Source organism: Lampetra planeri, chromosome 59 (assembly GCF_965212315.1).
Source record: "Lampetra planeri chromosome 59, kcLamPlan1.2.h2, whole genome shotgun sequence".
Lineage (NCBI taxonomy): Eukaryota > Metazoa > Chordata > Hyperoartia > Petromyzontiformes > Petromyzontidae > Lampetra > Lampetra planeri.
Window position 1 is genome coordinate 4,954,182 of NC_136165.1, and position 19,213 is coordinate 4,973,394.

The 19,213-nt window shown below is 52.3% G+C and overlaps 1 protein-coding gene across 6 annotated transcripts in view; it reads left to right on the forward strand.

The window, feature by feature from the left end:
- Positions 1-1,457: 1,457 nt before the first annotated feature.
- LOC144736231 (uncharacterized) overlaps positions 1,458-19,213 on the forward strand; it is a 49,807-nt gene continuing 32,051 nt past the window's right edge. For 3 of the 6 annotated variants that reach the window (XM_078618851.1, XM_078618850.1, XM_078618848.1), the window contains exons 1-2: positions 1,458-1,854; positions 2,762-2,887. In XM_078618851.1, the coding sequence (XP_078474977.1) occupies positions 1,741-1,854; positions 2,762-2,887 (240 nt within the window). In that variant the 5' untranslated portion in view covers positions 1,458-1,740. Of the gene's footprint in view, positions 1,855-2,761; positions 2,888-15,501; positions 16,023-19,213 lie in introns of those variants that run through there. The other 3 variants (XM_078618853.1, XM_078618852.1, XM_078618854.1) reach the window with 1 other exon arrangement.

Below are 19,213 nucleotides of genomic sequence, written 5' to 3' on the forward strand. Positions count from 1 at the left end.
CGTAACGCTGTGTGGAAGCTACCTGGTCTGTCGCTCCGCGTGAAGCCTCAGGTCGTCTCGGCCACAGTCATTCCCTCCCTTCTCTACGCTTGCGAAACGTGGACCCCCCTAATGGAGCATCATCCTGGGTTTGACCAGGCTGGATTTGTGTGAGGAGCTCACAAATCCTTGAAAGATCTGGGCAAAGTCCCATCGGTGAGCTCCTCCGGCAGGCAAGGCTGCGTTGGCTGGGTCATGTAGCCCGCATGCCCAGCCACCGCATGCCTAAACAGCTTTTGTTCGGACGGATCGAGGGGGCTAAACGGGCGCGGCACGGGCTAGAGAAGAGATGGAGTGATGTGGTACAGGAGGACGTGGAGCTGAGTGAACTTGCCGATGACTGGTACCAGCGGTGTCAAGATCGGCCTCAGTGGAGGAGGCTCGTGAAGGACGCTACTGGGCAGTTGGAGGCAGTCGCCCTCCAGCAACAACGCAGGGCGGAGGAGCGACGCTCACAACAACGAGCGGAGCGCCGGGTCGCTAAAACACAGCAAGTTAGCACAGTAGGGGGCACAGGTGGTGCATCAGCCAGTCATCTCGGTCACCTCAGTCAGCCGACCCGTGGCACCTGGGTCTGCCCCGTGACCTCCTGCCAGCGGGCTTTCGACACTACACGTGGCCTCAAGGTGCACATGGCCTGGCACAAGCGTCGTGGTGACGTCACCGTCACTTAGTAGCGAATGGCGGTTGTTGTTGTGTGTCTGTGTGTGTCTGTGTGTGTGTCTGTGTGTCTATGTGTGTGTCTGTGTGTGTGTCAGTGTGTGTGGCTGTGTATGTGGCTGTGTAGATGGCTGTGTGTGTGGCTGTGTGTGTGTGACTGTGTGTGTGACTGTGTGTGTGGCTGTGTGTGTGACTGTGTGTGTGACTGTGTGTGTGGCTGTGTGTATAGCTGTGTGTGTGGCTGTGTGTGTGGCTGTGTGTGTGGCTGTGTGTGTGGTTGTGTGTGTGTGGCTGTGTGTGTGGTTGTGTGTGTGTGGCTGTGTGTGTGTGGCTGTGTGGGTGGCTGTGTGTGTGGCTGTGTGGATAGCTGTGTGTGTGGCTGTGTGTGGCTATGTGTGTGGCTGTGTGTGTGTGTGTGGCTGTGTGTGTGGTTGTGTGTGGGTGGCTGTGTGTGTGGCTGTGTGTAGCTGTGTGAATGGCTGTGTGTGTGGCTGTGTGTGTGTGTGGCTGTGTGTGTGTGGCTGTGTGTGTGTGGCTGTGTGTATCGATGTATGCTATGGGCACGGACCCAGCAAGAGCTGAGTGCCGTTGGCGATCCTCTCAAGGAGCCTGTGGCCACCGCCAATCTCAGCAAAGCGCTCGCCACGTGGCCTCCTGCACCACTTGCTCCAAAGCGTCACAACCAGCAGCAGCAGCAGGTACTAAAATAGCTCTCTCGGGGGTCACTTACACCCCCTCCCCCAGTGTCTCATCCCCCTTCCCATCCCATCGGACCGAAAAAGGGATGCCCATTTGCCAATAGGCCACTATTCAGCAAACTGGTATAAGCTTACAGCCCTGGGCACGGGGGTGGGGGTTGCAGAGCGATCGGTGTGTGTGTGACTCACAAGGGGTCGTCCTCTCTCCGTCTCCCTCACTCGCTCACTCGGCCCGTCTCTCGCTGTTGCCACCAACGCCGCAGCAGCCGCCGTCCGCGTGTGCCCGTGTGCCGAAGCTGTTGCCGCGAGTTCGTAGGGGCGAGTGAACGGAGACGACGCCGAGATGGAAGCCATCAAGAAGAAGATGCAGATGCTGAAGGCGGATAAGGAGAACGCCATCGACCGGGCCGAGCAGGCCGAGACGGACAAGAAGGCGGCTGAGGAGAAGGCTCACAGCGTGCGTGGCTCGGCGTGATGAGCGCATCACACCCGCGTGTGTGTGTGTATGTTGAGTACATCACCTGTGTGTGAGTGTGTGTGAGTGTGTGTGTATGTTGAGTACATCACCTGTGTGTGTGTGTGTATGTTGAGTAGATCACCTGTGTGTGTGTGTGTATGTTTAGTACATCACCTGTGTGTATGTGTGTTGAGTATGTGACCTGTGTGTGTGTGTGTGTATGTTGAGTAGATCACCTGTGTGTGTGCTGAGTACATCAACTGTGTGTGTGTGTGTGTATGTTGAGTACATCACCTGTGTGTGTATGTTCAGTACATCACCCGTGTGTGTGTATGTTGAGTACATCAACTGTGTGTGTGTGTGTGTTGAGTACATCACCTGTGTGTGAGTGTGTGTGCTGAATACATCACCTGTGTGTGTGTGTTGAGTACATCACCTGTGTGTGAGTGTGTTGAGTAGATCACCTGTGTGTGAGTGTGTTGAGTACATCACCTGTGTGTGTGCTGAGTACATCAACTGTGTGTGTGTGTGTGTGTGTTCAGTACATCACCCGTGTGTGTGTGTGTGTGTTGAGTACATCACCTGTGTGTGTGTGTGTGTGTATGTTGAGTACATCACCTGTGTGTGTGTGTGTTGAGTACATCACCTGTGTGTGTGTGTGTTGAGTACATCACCTGTGTGTGTGTGTGTGATGGGTACAGGGTGGTCCAAATATCCTGTGACCCCCACCCCCTAATTAATTAACACTTAACATGCGTTCACCCACACTTTGCACATTGATTTCTGTTTGAGAGAAAGTTTACTCTTTTCCTACTTTTATTAAACCAAACCATGTGCGTCACATCATCCTCACCACCGCCGCCACGAGCAACCTCGCCGACTGGTGGCCGCCGTGTCCCTGCCGCAGGTGGAGGACGAGCTGCAGGCGCAGCAGAAGAAGCTCAAGGGCACCGAGGACGAGCTGGACAAGTACTCGACGTCGCTCAAGGACGCGCAGGAGAAGCTCGAGCAGGCCGAGAAGAAGGCGGCCGACGTGAGTCGCGCGACCGCTCGCCACTCGCACGCGCGCGCGCGCGCACAAAGACAAAGGTGCCCCCCCCCACGGTGTAGTCTCGATAGGCTGTTGGGGCAAGTGCTGTTAGCAGAGTTACCCGATGAAAGGCTCGGGCCGCCCGCCGCTCGGCCGCCTTTGTCTCCTCAGTGGCGATGTTCCCTACACACCGCACCGGACCGGTTCACATAATCGTTACCGCTGTTGTTGGTGGCCGTGAGCGGGAATCGAACTCGGGGCTACGGGACAGACCCAGGTGCTATGGATTGACTGCTGTGCCAGGCTAGGTGCAGGAGTTCACGGGACAGACCCAGGTGCTATGGGTTGACTGCTGTACCAGGCTAGGTGCAGGAGGAGGTCACGGGACAGACCCAGGTCATAAGGGTTGACTGATGTGCCAGGCTAGGTGCAGGAGGAGGTCACGGGACAGACCCAGGTGATATGGGTTGGCTGCTGTGCCAGGCTAGGTGCAGGAGGAGGTCACGGGGCAGACCCAGGTGCTATGGCTTGACTGATGTACCAGGCTAGGTGCAGGAGGAGCTCACGGGACAGACCCAGGTGATATGGGTTGGCTGCTGTGCTAGGCTAGGTGTAGGAGGAGGTCACGGGGCAGACCCAGGTGCTATGGCTTGACTGATGTACCAGGCTAGGTGCAGGAGGAGCTCACGGGACAGACACAGGTGCTATGAGGTTTATCGACTGACATGACTGGCAGGTGCACTACCTATGCTCCCCACGACACCAACTTGTAGAGTCTTATCCGCCCGGCGGTCCGCTCGTTGTTGTGAGCGTCTGCTCCTCAGCCCTCCGCTGTCGTTGGAGAGCGACTGCCTCACAGCTGCCCAATAGCCTCACATGCACCTAGCCTGGCACTGCCGATGAGCGTCCCTTTGGCGAGCCTCCTCCTCCACAGGCCGATCTCGTGCAGGAGGCTCGCAGGCCACCGCAACACCACACACAGAAGTGAGTGCAGCGTTGAGTGCTCTCAGCCTTATCCAGACCAACAACTCCGTAGAACTGCAAGCAACACGAATCGATGAATGCGGCCAAACCACATTCAGAGTGAGCTGGAGCTGACTCGACTCGGGGTGGCAGGGCCATTCGATTAATCCCATAGCTGATCAATTAATGAATGCATTAATTAGTGAATTACTTAATAACTTTCTGAATTCATTATCAATCTTCATTATGCTTTGATATTTGCATTGTCATTGTGCTAGTCACGTGTTGGGGTTGCTCTGTGATCGAACACCGGTGATGAGACATGGGCATGAAGGAGGCTGTGGTTCTGGTGCAGACCAGCCAGTTTCGAGGACAATGCACACAGCATCATTATTATTCTTCATAATAAAGGTGGTTGGGTTAGATCGCGTTATTTATAAATGTGTCGTAACCCTCCACCACCCGACACGGCCAAACAGTAAAAAAGTTCACTACTTTAGCCCACCGGTGTGTTGAAGAGTTAATCAACATCATTTACATCCAGCATCAGCAGCATTTGGCAAATTTCCCGATGATGCTGGATGTAATTACCAGTGAAACGTCGTACTCAAAATTGTAAATGATGTTGATTCACTCTTCAACACACCGGTGGGCTAAGTAGTGAACTATTTAAAGTGACACATTTTTTACTGATTGGCCGTGTCGGGTGGTGGAGGGTTACGACACATTTATAAATAACGCGATCTAACCCAAAAACCTTTATGATGAATAATACTGGTCGCGAAAGCCTACATGTTAAACTAATTATTATTATTAAAGGATGTTTCTTTGCACGTTCTACCACGAGCATTATGTATGCGTGTATATTTAACTTCTTTCGCATCGTACGTAGCCAACCGCGCTAATCGGAGGGGAAGAACAACAAACTGAACACAAAAGCAGTTCCAAAGAAGCGAGTTTTCAATTTAGATTTAAAAGTGCATCACAGCTCCCAGTGGCGTCCTAACCTATCGCAAGGGAGAGCGTTCCAGACGGCCGCGGAAGCGCATCCGAAAGCGCCGCGCGCCGCCGCGAGGACGAGCGGGGTGCGCGAGGCGTTGGTGCTCCACCACGAGGTGAGACCACGTGGTCTCACCTCGTGGTCTCACCTGTGGCAAGCGCCGCTCGTGTGTCTCACGATGGCCACCGTCTACAAGACGGCGGTGCCTGGTGAACTGGGTGAAGGCCGACGTGGACGGCGCCTCGCAACAGCCGGTGCCGCTTGGCTGGTGGAACATCCCGACGCCTCTCCCGCGTTATTTCTGGGGGCACAATTGCTATTCGAAGCCGTCCACTCGTCGTTACTGCGGCAAGGCTGTGGACGGCGCCGTCCACTCGTCGTTACTGCGGCAAGGCTGTGGACGGCGCCGTCCACTCGTCGTTACTGCGGCAAGGCTGTGGACGGCGCCGTCCACTCGTCGTTACTGTGGCAAGGCTGTGGAATGGGGATGGGAGGCTGATGCTGTGCTTGTGGAGACACGAGTGTGTGCCCCGGGCTTCGTAGTCGCTGCGTGGGATGTGGTGCGAGAGAGATCCCAGAGCGGGGAGCGGTGGCGCAGCGGTTAGCACAGCGGTTAGCGCGCCGCCGCTACGAACCCAGCGGCTTCCAGTTCGATTCCCGCTCACGGCCACCAACGCCTGTGACGATTATCTGAACCGGTCCCTGGACCTCCCCTAGGTCGACTCAGCCTCAAACGAGTTACCTGGTGCGGAGTGTAGTAAAATTCGCCACTGGGGAGACAAAGACGGCCGGGGGTGGTGCTGGCCACCCCCAACCCCCCTCGTGTGCTGTGCCGACCCTTCATCGGTGCTGCTCGCTGACATTGTCTAATGTTGACCGTGACACAGACACGGAGTGGCCAATTGCCACGGGACCTCGATAAGTTCCTGTGGACAGGTGATGTGGTTAACGACGTCTTGACCTGCAATGAGAACTTCAATATTAGTCGTATCAGCATCATCAGCATTACCATCGTCATCATCAGCGACAGTAGCCGAAGCAACAGCAGCAACGACATTAGCAGCAGTACCATCGGCATCATCTTCGAAACGTTGCACTTTGGCGGAAGTCATCAACGGCGGTGGTTCCGCGGATGGACTGCGCACCTGCCATGGCAATGTGGAATTTCCACACGCCGTGTCTGAGCCTGCGTGTGATCCAGTAGCGCTGTGGAGGCAGCGTCGAGGAGGAGCCGAGCCCCCTGGCGCTGCCACGAGAGGGCGGCACCGAGCAGCAAGTGACAGGGAGAGACAGGGAGAGACAGGGAGAGACATGTCAAGAGCTGCGATGCACGCGAACTCCACACGGTGGCGAGATGCGAACTGCCTCGCCTGCTATTCAGGCGTTCGTGGGCTCGATCCCAAGCCTGATATCATCGGAGTTCGCGGTGTCTCTCGCTCTCTCTCTTCCCGTGGTCGCGTGGATTTATCTTTGGGTCCTCCGGTTTTTCTCTCCACAGTTAGAACGGACGTCACGCGTTTAGAGTCTTTGGCTGCTTAAACATGTCCACGTGATGATGAAGAAGATGGCAAGCCCCTTCGTTGCGCGATCATTTGCGATCGCCAGATCGCTTCTGAAAAAGAGCGAAATAGCAGCTCAGTGGGGCCTCACCTGGGAAAAGAAACAAAGTTTAGTTGATGATAGGTTTTTCCTCTTTCTTCTGGCAACAAAACAGGTGTTAAGATGTTAAAACACCAAACTGAAACCTTTCACAAGGAATCACGTCTGAATTAACCACAATGCTTGTGGTCACTCTGATAGTAAATGCATTGTCCTTGAAACTGATTGGTCCACACCAGAGACAGCTTTCTTTTGAGCCTCGTCTCAAACGGTGTTAGACCAGAGGACGCCAAAAGGCGCACACAGCCCAAAGACAATGCACTATCAGAGTAACGAGAGCTCGGGGTGAGCATCTACAAAAAGGGCAAAGGAGGTCCCATGATAAAGTTTAGTTGAGTCGATAACAGCGTCACAAAGCAGTCCTTGAAGAGCCACCGCATGCGGCTTCGGAGCCGCGGGTTGCCCACCCCTGGGATAGAGTGTTGTCCCCTCGCACGCGTGGGTTTTCTCCGTGTGCTCCGGTTTCCACCTCCCACGTGTATACACACTCATCATGAATTGGGCCGATACCATCTTGAGAATATATAGAGAGTTGCAGAGCTTGGACAATCGTCGGTAGCGCCGGCTCCTCACCAGCACCACGTGACTGCTGCTGCCTTCCCGCTCCTCGTCTGTGGCTCCTCCTCCTGGAGCCTCCGAGTCGTCCTCTCTCTCTCTGAGTCGTCCTTTCTCTCTCTGAGTCGTCCTCTCTCTCTGAGTCGTCCTCTCTCTCTCTGAGTCGTCCTCTCTCTCTATGAGAGTCGTCCTCTCTTTCTCTCTCTGAGTCGTCCTCTCTCTCTATGAGAGTCGCCCCCTCTCTCTCTCTGAGTCGTCCTCTCTCTCTGAGTCGTCCTCTCTCTATGAGTCGTCCTCTCTCTCCGAGAGCGATGGGTGGACACCGAGTGGCGGCGGTGGCGCAGCGTTGCGAGTCGACACGACGGTGATGGTGACGATTGTCACCCTCACCACCATCACCACCATCACCACCATCATCACCACCATCACCATCACCACCATCACCACCATCACCACCATCACCACCATCATCACCACCATCACCACCATCACCACCATCACCACCACCATCACCACCACCATCACCACCACCATCACCACCACCATCACCACCATCACCACCATGAGTATCGTTACCACTGAGAGCTGAGGTCGCCTTCTCGCCGCGTGCGTGCTGCCTGGCTGGCTGCCTGCCTGGCTGCCTGGCTGGCTGCCTGGCTGGCTGCCTGGCTGGCTGCCTGGCTGGCTGCCTGGCTGGCTGCCTGGCTGCCTGGCTGCCTGGCTGCCTGGCTGGCTGCCTGGCTGGCTGCCTGGCTGCCTGGCTGGCTGCCTGGCTGGCTGCCTGGCTGGCTGCCTGCCGCGGCTTCTCAATCCGCGAGCGGCTCCAGAGATGGGACCGAAGCGCCGCCGGAGGGCGCCATGCGCCCACACTTCTCACTCGGCTCCTCATGGGGAGAGAGACGGGGGGGGGTCGTTATCTTAACATCATTAGTATCGCGCCTCATCCAAGGATGCTTTACACATCATTAACAACTGTACATATGAATGCAATGGTGGAGATGAAATAGACGCGAGGAAGCGATGTGGGCGAATCTGTGATGACGGTGATGATGATCGTGATTTCGGCGAAAGTGAAATTGATGACGGTAAATGATGACGAATGTATTGAATGAATGGGGATAATGAGTGAAAGCCAAGCAATGAAAATATGAATAAGGAAAAGTCACGGTGTCGGATATGAGGGGGAGATTAAGGGGGGGTCGTGGGGTGAGCTAGAGAACAATACGTTAGTTTTTTTGGGGGGGCGGGGGGGAGGAGGGGGTGCCCACACTCGCGTTGCTTGCTCTGGAGATCGGGAGGAGATCAATCGATGGCGGGATGTTCGTTCGACGTTCGGTCGTCGCGTTGACGGCAGCCGTGGCGAGCGAGCTCTCTTTCTCACAAGCCGCTGGATGGAGCCGCCGAGGAACCCCCCCCACCCCCCCCGCCCCCTCCCGCCCTCCCCGGTGAGGGAGCTCTCGCATCTGGCTCCAATTCCACAACGGCTCACACGGCGGAGCCCAGACAGACCGAGTTGAGAGCGTGCGCCTTTCGGCAGATGCAACTCTCTCGTGAAGGCATGGGGGGTGGGGAGCCCTCTACACAAGCGGCCAGTGTCCGCTTGTCAGGAGAAGCGACCCACACGGATCATCTCCTGCGATGCCCGGCAGCGGTCACGGTCCGCTCCTCGGGATTTGGTAAATGCCATCACCAGCAGCCGTGGTCCGTGCAAGAATTCATTTGAGCAGTTAAGGCTCCACTGAGTTGATCCGTGGCTCTTTTGCAGAGGAGGCAACGTGGCGATCACAAGCGGTATCTCAACGAGGTTGGCTTATCATTCTCATCACGTGGAAATGTACAGCAGCCAAATACGCGTGATGATGTTCATTCTAAATGTGGTGAGGGAAAAAACGGATAACATGCAAACTCCAAATATACAGCGGGTGTCAGGGTCGGGATCGAACCCACGACCTCCTGTATACCAGGCGAGGTAGTTAACATCTCCTAGCCATCCTGGCACCCATTGCGTTCTGCCACAGCCGACTTCTGAACAGTTTTAGCGAAAACCTTCTTACGTTCCATCATCCACTTGCAGACTGTCCCTGTCCTGTGCGGTGGGACTCATCCACCAGCAGACACACAAAAATGTCACCCAGACAACCACAACCACGACAACATCGTCGTCATCATCATCGTCATCTTCGTCATCAACAACCACTTGAGCAATCGCCGCACATTCCGAATGACTCATCACGCGCTGAACGCAGATTACCTGACGCACACTTTCTTAGTTGCAACAAAAACTCTCTCCAGTAGCTGTGTGCGACCGTGGTCGTCCAGAACAGAGACCGGAGTACAGCGTAGAACGACGCAATGGAACAACCCATCCACAGATACGAAGGAGACATCGTCACAGCGATGCACTCACTCCGCCTGCTACACGGCGCGGTTTGACCACCCGAATGTGGCATTGCAGTTGTTGCACTGCAACTTACAGCAGCGTTATTCGCGATGTTTTATCGATACTTTCGCCGATAAGACATCGTCAGTGTGAGGGCCGCCACACATTTGAAACCACCGGGTGTGCCGTGCCGGCCTTCATAGGTGCCTGGTGTACAGGAGGCCGTGGGCTCGATCTCGACCCTGACGCCTGCTGTCTATTCGGAGTTTGCGTGACTCTCTCTCTCTCCGTGGCCTACAGGTCTTTTCGGGTTTCCCCTCCACATTTAGAGACACGCATTTACAGTATTTGGCTGTTATCAATTCCCACGCGATGATGAGAAGCCACTCCGTTGAGCTATCATTTGTGGCAGCCAGGTAAAATAAAGAACATAGTTTAGATCACAACACAAGCGATCGCTTGTGTTGTGATCGAAGCATCGTAGTTGTTTTTCTTTTCTTTGAACTTATCTACGTGACTTTACCGAAATACCCAAAGAATATGAATTCCTGCAGTCACGAGAAAGCTTTAAGTCGAGATTTAACAAAGTTTAGTTTGTAGGTGCGAGCGACTCGCGAACAGCACTTTGCCCCAGCAGTCTGCCAATGCGAGGTGGAGGAGGTTGTTGTCTTGGGGGGGGGGGGGTGAGTCCGCTGTTTGTCACTCGACAGGTCAAAGTGCAACTCGGGGAGCACTGCGAGTGGTCGCGGCGCCGCCGCCACCACTCGCAGATGTGTACAGGGAGCGCGGTTGAGGTGGTCGCGGTTGATACTCGTGGGGGTGGCGTGGGTGGGGTAATTGTTCCAGTAAATCACGCGGCAATGGGGCGAAGAGGTGGTGCTGGATGGGATGGGTGGGAGACGAGGAACAGGGGGGGGGGGTGTTGTTAGGAGTGGGGGGGGGGCCCGAATTTGCAACGTGACGGCGCCTGATTGAGTGCGGCCATCTCGGCGAGGCACGGGGCGCGATGGATATTTCGCGACTGCATTAAATTAACTTGTTTGAGTGTGCGTGTTGTGTGTGTGCGTGTTGTGTGTGTGTGTTGTGTGTGTGCGTGTTGTGTGTGTGCGTGTTTGCGAGTGAAAGTGGCGAGGTGGGGGTGGGGTGAGAGAGAGAGAGAGATCTGGAAGGGCGACGTGGGATTATTCCGCGGCTGATTTACGCTTTGGGTGGAGCAGCCGCGGACGTTCCGCCGCTGTTGTTAGCGCGTGGCACCCCCTCCCCGCTACCCCCCCCCCCCCCAGTACTTTAACCGGACACGCAGAGGATAATATCTATGCGATCCCTTTTTTCGGCAGTATAAAAAATTATGAACAAAAAGTAAGAATAGGCTTAACTCTTGTCGGCAAATAACACGGGAGGTGATACGATGTTCAAACGCCAAACAGATACACGCCAAACAGATACACCTGTTTGCAAGACATCTTACATTAGCCACAGGTACTTGTGGCAAAAACATGCAAACAAACATGCTCTGATCATAATAATAGTAATAAACGCATTGTCTTTGAGACGGATTGACCGACACCAGAGAGGTTTATTCACGGCTTTGTCTCACCATGCGCGGGCCCTCTGCATGTATGGGGTGGCGTCTTATCGGCAGCGTCGGTTTAACAACGGGAAAAAAACCTCTTGGGGTGCCGGTTTCGACATTTGAGCCTCTCATCAGCAGCGCCAGGCTTGGCTGAATCAGTGCTGGCCAACTGCCCCATGATGGGAGGCCAAGGGCCCCTATTTCCTGCAAGACGCGGTTTGTTTTAGGTCATTGTGTGCGCGCGTGTGTACACGTGTGTGTGTGTACACGTGTGTATGTGTGTTGGGGAGCGGTAGCGCAGTGGTTAGCGCACTGCGCTACAAACCTGGCGACCCGAGTCCGATTCCCGCTCACGGCTAACACCAGCGACGATTGTCTGAACCGGTTCTGGGCCTCCTCTAGGTCGCCTCAGCCTCAAATGAGTAACCTGGTGCAGTGTGTAAACATCACCATTGGGGAGACAAAATCAACCGCGCGTGGTGTTGGCCACCCACCCCCTCGTGTGCCGTGCCGGCCTCCGTAGGTGCCTCGCTAACAGCACTTGCCCCAACGGTCTGTGAAGGCTACACGGGGGATCTTTGTCTTAGTTTTTTCGTGTGTTGATACGAGCCGTGCTTTATGTGAATAAACAGAGCGAGATGGAATCCATGTGGCGGTTTCCGCGAACGAGAAATCCCTTAGCAATGCGTGTCGGCGATGGCGTGCCTTCAGATAAGGCCGGGAGAACACGAGATTCTTGTTCTATCTCTCTCGTCACGAGAATGTCAGTGGCGCCCATTCTGTGCCATCCTTGCGCGTGGTGGCAATACGTGCAGGTGCCTACAGCAGCGTTGTTCGCTCATTTTCAGAGGGGGGACACTTTCGCCGATAAGACATCATCAGTGCGAGGAGCGCCGCACATGTGAAACCATTGTGGGTTTGACAGCAGCACGATGGTGATGGTGGTGGTGGGGGGTCACTCCGTGTATGTTGTGTCGGGGGGCCGCACGCCAGGGGCCGCACTCGAGGCCACCGGGGGCCACATTAGAGGCCACCGGGGGCCACATCCATAGGACAACCAATGTTTGGCTTCCCACTCCCTACACACACAAAAGTGGTGCTCATTTTATCGACCTCGAAGGATTACGTGCTTGTGGAGGTGTTCATCCAGCAGTGCAGTGACATGGCCCACGTGGGGGAGGCCGAGTTAATTAATTGCCTGCAGTGTAATTGAGCTGTGGCAGAGGCAATGAAAAGCGGCATTCTTGTCACAACACGTCATTCACAACTACCTCCCTGGTGGCCATCGCTTCTGCTCACGTCGCAGAGCTCGTAAATCAAACCACAGCGCTCAAACCTCGAAATGGCATCCACATACTTTGTCGTCCTAACAGTTTTACGGAACCGATTGTAATAATTTAGCGGTTTAAAGGGTAAAATGTCAGTTGACAAACAACGTATTAAGCCGCACACAGGCGCTGTGGCTCACGACCACCTCCCTCGGCAAACTTCACCCGCGGCAACTCTCCGCCGCCTTGTCCTGTCGCGTGTATTCCTCCGCCACGGGAATAAATAAATAAATAACACCCACATACATTCACCCACTTCGTCGATTTAACGATGGAAAACATTATCCACTCTCCCCACCTTTTACAAGAAACAACTCGTTGACTAAGACTAGTTTCTGCGTGTGTGTTATACCTGACGCGTCTTAGAGGTCTTTATTTCAATTCTAGATTTGAAGCTTTCGTGACTGCAATGATTCATATTCTCAGGTTTTTTCGGTAAAGTCACGTAGGTAAAAACATTAAAATTAATGAAAGTAAAATAAAACAAAACAAAATAAAATTCACGACGTTTCGGAGGCAACACAAGTCTCCGTCATCAGGTGGGACCGTCACAGCCGAATTAGCTGCATCAAGTGAAGCAATGATTCAAGATGTAATCCCTTATAAGCAAGTTGAAGGGAGGTGGAGAGGGGGGGCTTATCAGGCTGTGGTAGCCAATGAATGGAAACGTATCGGGAGGGAGGAGGAGCGGTGATCAAAGACTGCACGCAGTGCTCAACACAATGAATGGAGACGCGCCGGGACGGAGGGCGAGCGGTGATCAAAGACATCACGTAGTGCTCAACACAATGAATGGAAACGTGGCGAGCGGTGATCAAAGAACAATGAAGAGATTACTGTTAAACACTGTGGATGTTAACACTCGGTGAAGTAAATTCAAATAGTGCCTGTCAGATAAGATGGTCCAAAAAGTGTAATTAAGTATTTTTTGCGTGGTTAATAACATCTTTCCAGTGATTACTGAGTTTGTACCCATCATCACGGTTGAAATTATGTCTGTGTTTGTATATTTGTATGGCTTCGTGTACAAACCTTTGATGGTAGCCCGGAGGTTTGCAGAGAACCTTGGTCTCGGAAAAGACAATTTCATGAGAGCCCGCCGAGTTGTAGCAATGATCGGCAACGGCCGAAGAATCAGTTCTGCCGTGTTTCAGATCTGACTTGTGCTCGCGGACACGATCAGCAACATGACGTTTTGTTTCTCCAATGTAGCAATCACCACAAATGCAACTCAATTTGTAGACTCCAGGATACTGTAAGTCAGGAACGACATCCTTCACAGATGGAATCAGATCACGGATTTTATGCACTGTACTGAATCGGACTTGGATCTTATGTTTGTTTAGAATTTTGGAGATCTTTTTGGTCACGCCTGCTATGTATGGTAACGTGATAGTTTTGGTCAATTATCGCAGAGCGGATGTAGATTCATCGATTCCCATGTTAGCGATTCTTGCGTGAGAATCGTGTGTTTAAAAATCGATCACCAGCAGCAGTCGCTGAGTGGTGAACGCTGTTCACCAGGATTCACATTAAAACAACATCATTTAATTACCACCACGCCCCACGGTTATACACAGAGTGCCGTCGCTATCTCGTATCTACTACACCTGTCTGGCATCTCCATCCACGTGCTATGAAGAAGGGTCATTGCCCGAAACGTCGCATATGATACAGCACACCCGTTCTTTTAAGGCCACGCACACGGTGTGATTGACGAATGTGTTGAGTTTGTTGTGACTTAACTAAAACTCTTCTTTAATATTGTATTTGACAAGGTAAGGCCCACTAAGCCACGTGGTAGCAGACAAATATTCGGAACCGGTCCTGGCCCAAGTCGCTTCTTTAAATAGACACACATTGTCCTCCTGCTGGTAGGAACACGTTGGTGGGTTGCTCGGTCAATGGCCAGGGTCAACGGCGGCCTGGTGTATTCCACAAATATGCCCGACTGTGAGGGCGGGCACAAGCCGGCGTGAGTAGGTTAAACGTTGAGTTTTATAAGGGCACCACGGGGTGACCAGCCCCTCCCCACCCAGCCCCTCTCCACCCAGCCCCTCCCCACCCATTTTTGGATGCACGACGGACGAACACAATAATCCGCTGTGGGCTGGTGTAACCAGGAGGTTCCTACCAGTATAAGTCAGTGGGCTGTCCCTGTGGAGGGCTGTTAACTCGCTCGCCCGGTGTACAGGGCCGTGGGTTCGATCCCGACCCGTGCCGTAGAGTTTGCGTGTCTCTCTCTCTCTCTCCCCGTGGTCACGAGGGGTTCCCCTCTGCGTTGAGAGCCAACGTCGCCACGCGTTTGGAGAGAGGTGGTTGCCTGCTGCTAGGAATGTCCACGTGATGACGAGGAGCCGCTGGTTCGAGCTCTCAGCTGCGATAGGCAGGTCACTACCTCAAATCTAGAATTAGGTCACTACTGATATCATAGCTACAATAGCAGCTCGGTGGGCCTTACCTTGTAACATAAAACCAACTAGCAGTTGAAGTAAAAATAGTTGATTTGAGTACATTTACCTATTTTATTGATTTTCTTACTTCTCCATCTTTTGCATTCCTGTAGTTTTTGTTGTATTATTACAGTATTTGTTGTATTATTACAGTATTTGTTGCATTATTACAGTATTAGTTGTATTATTACAGTTTTTGTTGTATTATTACAGTATTTGTTGCATTATTACAGTATTTGTTGTATTATTATAGTTTTTGTTGTATTATTACAGTATTTGTTGCATTATTACAGTATTAGTTGTATTATTACAGTTTTTGTTGTATTATTACAGTATTTGTTGCATTATTACAGTATTTGTTGTATTATTACAGTATTTGTTGCATTATTACAGTATTTGTTGTATTATTACAGTATTTTTTGTAACTTTTGTACCCCCGTGCCCCCCCCCCCCCTATCTGGGGGGACACGAGTTGGGGGGGGGGGGAAAGAGCTTCACAGCTCATCTGATTTAACGAAGATTCTCATTCTGATGACTCCTCCACGCGGAATCGCTGGAATCGCTCGTGGGGCGTGGTCGGTACATTTGAATTAATTAAATAAAGAGAAGCGCCGCCGCCGCCGTAACGTTCTCGTGACGTCACGTCCGGCAAGCTCCGTGCCCCTCCCCTATATAAGGGCGAGGGGCGCGGCGGGGCCGGCGAGCGCGCGCCTGCAGGTGACCCCCCCACCCCCCGCGGCGTCTTCCCGCGCAAACTTCGTCTCCCCCCCACTCGGCCCCCACCTCTCGGCCCACGCCGCCGCCATCTTCTCTCGCTGCTCTGCCACTAACTCGTCTCCTCCTCCCCCCCTTAGTCGCCGCTATCTCCCCACACGCAACTCTCGCTACTCACTAACAACAGCAACAGTTTCGTGAGAATATTTTTTTACTAACGCGAACTAATTTTATAAAGTATATATATAGAAAGGACGAGAGAGTCCTTGTCGGCAACAAACTTGTAAGGATTCTAGATTTGAAGCCGAGTATAACGTAAAAACTTAGTGTAACCGAGTATAACTTGTAGGGAACTTTGCGAGGTAACGGGGTGACGAAGCCATGGCCGGAGTGACCTCGATCGACGCCGTGAAGAGGAAGATAAAGACGCTGCAGCAGCAGGCGGACGACGCGGAGGAGCGCGCCGAGACGCTGCAGAGGGAGCTGGAGGTGGAGCGCGAGGGGCGCGAGAAAGTGAGGGACGACGACTTTGTTATAAACACAACTTGTCGTGCAATGTATTGTTGTTGTGGAAGAGCAAATTGTGACGGCTCGCGGCGTTGTGGTTGGTGGCATCTTCTCCGGCGCCTTCGACGGCTTCGGCGCCGATTCGTCTCGCGTTGGGCGCCGTCTGTGAGGGAGGGGAGACGCGGCGACTCTAACTAACTTATTGACAGACTCTCTTAAAAGCCTCAAGTGTCTTTACTTGCTGGCAGAAAGGGGTCGAGCTCGACGGAAGCGCGAGAGAAATAACCCCCGTTAACTAGATGGGTATTTGGCCTACTCTTCCATGTCGGTGTGAGAGTGGTGTGGGTGCTGTCACGCCACACGGCGACGCATTAGCCGCGATGGGGTCGCCGGCTACCGGAGGAATGTTGACAGCGACGTGAGGAGGTGATGGAATGCGATTGAATGGCTTCGCTCGCGTTGGTACAGGAGACTTGATGGGGGTGGTTTAGACTGACTGTGGTAGAGATATTAACTCTGTAGTGGAGGGAACATCAACTCTAGTAGTGGAGATATTAACTCTGTAGTGGAGATATCAACTCTGGTGGAGGGAAGATCAACTCTGGTAGAGATAATAACTCTATGGTAGAGATATTAACTCTGTAGTGGAGATGTCAACTCTGGTGGAGGGAAGATCAACTCTGGTGGTGGATTAGCGGAGTGAGCTGGGACTGATGTGGAGGAGTTCTCACGGGCGGGGTAAGAGACGAGAAATCCGAGAGCTAACAAACAGCTCTTGGTTTGCTTCAATGGTGAGGTCTGCACTGTAGTAGTGTACAGTGCTTTGTGTGTCTGTGCAACGTCTTGCTCATGCCACTGCTGGATGAAGGCCTTACACCACGCAGTGTCGGTCAATGGATAGTTGGATCATTTCCACCACCCATGTTGATGAACGGGGCGAGATGAGGGCCGACAATTGGCTTCAGATGTCGCCGTCCTCGACAAGCCGCTGGTGTTAGACGTGGCAAGTAATTGAAACGTATTTTCATATCCCAGTGTGCGAACCAGCGTCATGAAGTATGGTCAAATAACTCCCCACGACCAGCATGTCCGAGGAAGCACCCTCGGTGAAGAGGTCTTGTCGGGTTACTGTGTGTGTGTCATGAGTTTACATATTTCTATGCCCGTATGTTTAAACTGGTATGTGTTTCCATGCGATGTATTTGCGTGCACCTTTTGTACGCATTAGCACGTCACTTTGCCTTTGCAAATATACTCTAGAGTCATGCACACGCGTGATATGCATTGTGCATGTGGTGTGGATTGTGCCGGCCCTAAACACGTTTCTTGTCGCCAACAGCGTCCAGTGAGCGATAAACTCGGTGGGGATCTTTGTCTTGGGTCTGTGTGCGCGCAGATGCACGGCAGCGTTCTTATTGCAGGAGACGGTTGTGAAAGTGGCTTTAGTGGAGCTGTAAAGTCTTCTTGAATGTACACTACTGTTACTTAAAGTCACGAATATGGTGGCACATTTTACCCTCGCATTCAACGCATTTAAGGAGTGGCTTCGTGCTGGGTGTACTGTGTTTGGCCTTGGTATCATTATTGGGCATCATATGCTTTTTGATTGTTTGATTTCCCGTGGACAGACTTGCCTCGGTCACAAGAATGTGGAATTGGACAGACGCACCTGACTGACACGTATTTTGCAGGATTGGTTAAGAGCATGTACAGCCATTCTCAGTCCACTGCTGAATGAGGGTCTCTCCATGCCGTGCGGGTCTTGGGGTTCTTTGATCATACTTCACCATACCGGTCTGTGCGGGTTTGTGAAGGTGCGGCGGTGCGTAGGAGTTGGAGCATAGCACAGTACCGTACAACAATTGATTTTCTCCACTGCCCTCTATTGTCCAACCATGAAGCACTGTAGCCCCTCGGCAGCCGAAATAACACGCGTGTTATGGATGGTGGTTGCCCATCCAAGCACTACTCCAAGCTGAACGCTGCTTAGCCTTTAACATCTGCCGACATTGAGTGCATTCCTTGTGAATTGGTCATGGAAGGGTGAGATGAGAGGCCGAGTTAATATGCAGCACTGTACAGTATACGCGTTTTATTTGGTAAATGGCACAACACACACGTTGCTTAGTATATGAACTAAACTTTAACAGGAAGCTTTCAAACCGATTGTCAACAAGACAGCCGTCTTTATCGCAGTGGGTACTGTTTCTAGACGTTTGGTGATATGCAAATGAGGGTGGTGGGTCATGGGTGGGGTCGGCGTTTTCTCAAGGAGACGATAAGAGCGCAACAAACCGTAGCTGGCGGGTTGAGTTGCCAAAGTTTTAAAACTCTTTTCATTGCCATTCTGTGTAGTGTTTTATTTTAGAGGTAAGGCTAGAGAGGAAAGCACGGGTGCCTGTATGTTCTATGCCTGTTTCTAAATGGTCTGCTTGTTGAGCTTAAATGGTGGTAGGGATTTCTCTTTGCCATTGATCTCAAATTTCAGGGTTTAGGTAATGTATAAAAGTGATGTGTGCTTCGTTGTTGGCTCTCATTTGGAATTGGGACACCACGGTGGCTAGGGGATGTTATCTTGCTCGGTCCACTATACAGGAGGTCGTGCTTCGATCTCAATCCTGACGCCTGTTTTATATTTGGAGTTTGTGTGTTCTCCCCATGGTCGTGTAGATTTTTCTCTGCGTCCTCAGTTTTTCCTTCTACGTTTTAGAAACATGCACTTATATTATTTGGCTACTACATATGTCCACAAGCCGCTTCGCTGAGCTGTCATTTGTGACCATGCCACTTCTCAAAGAGTTTCGTAGCTCTGCGCCTTTTTAAACCGTGCTCTCGGCTACAATTCCTTTTCTTGAAGCTTTTGTCACGGTAAATTGTGGTAGAATTTTGGCCCCAAGCGCCTTAACTGCATAGCTTGTGATACCGTTGTGTAATCTTTCTGTTACTGTTAGATATTGGAGTGGCTATTCTGGCAAATGCTGCTGTGTGTTGGTCTCGGTATGTTGTGGGGTGAAAAAAAGAGGTCACATTGTTGAAGTGTGTACAAAGTTACTTATTTTAACTTAATTGCAAAGTCATTGTTTGGTTTTGGTGCTTAAGGCAAAACTTTTCACAGTTAACATCAATGGTGTCACTCACCAGAGTTGAACCTTGTTTAAATACAAGTGGCTTTAACTCATCGGTGGGTCCTCCCGGAT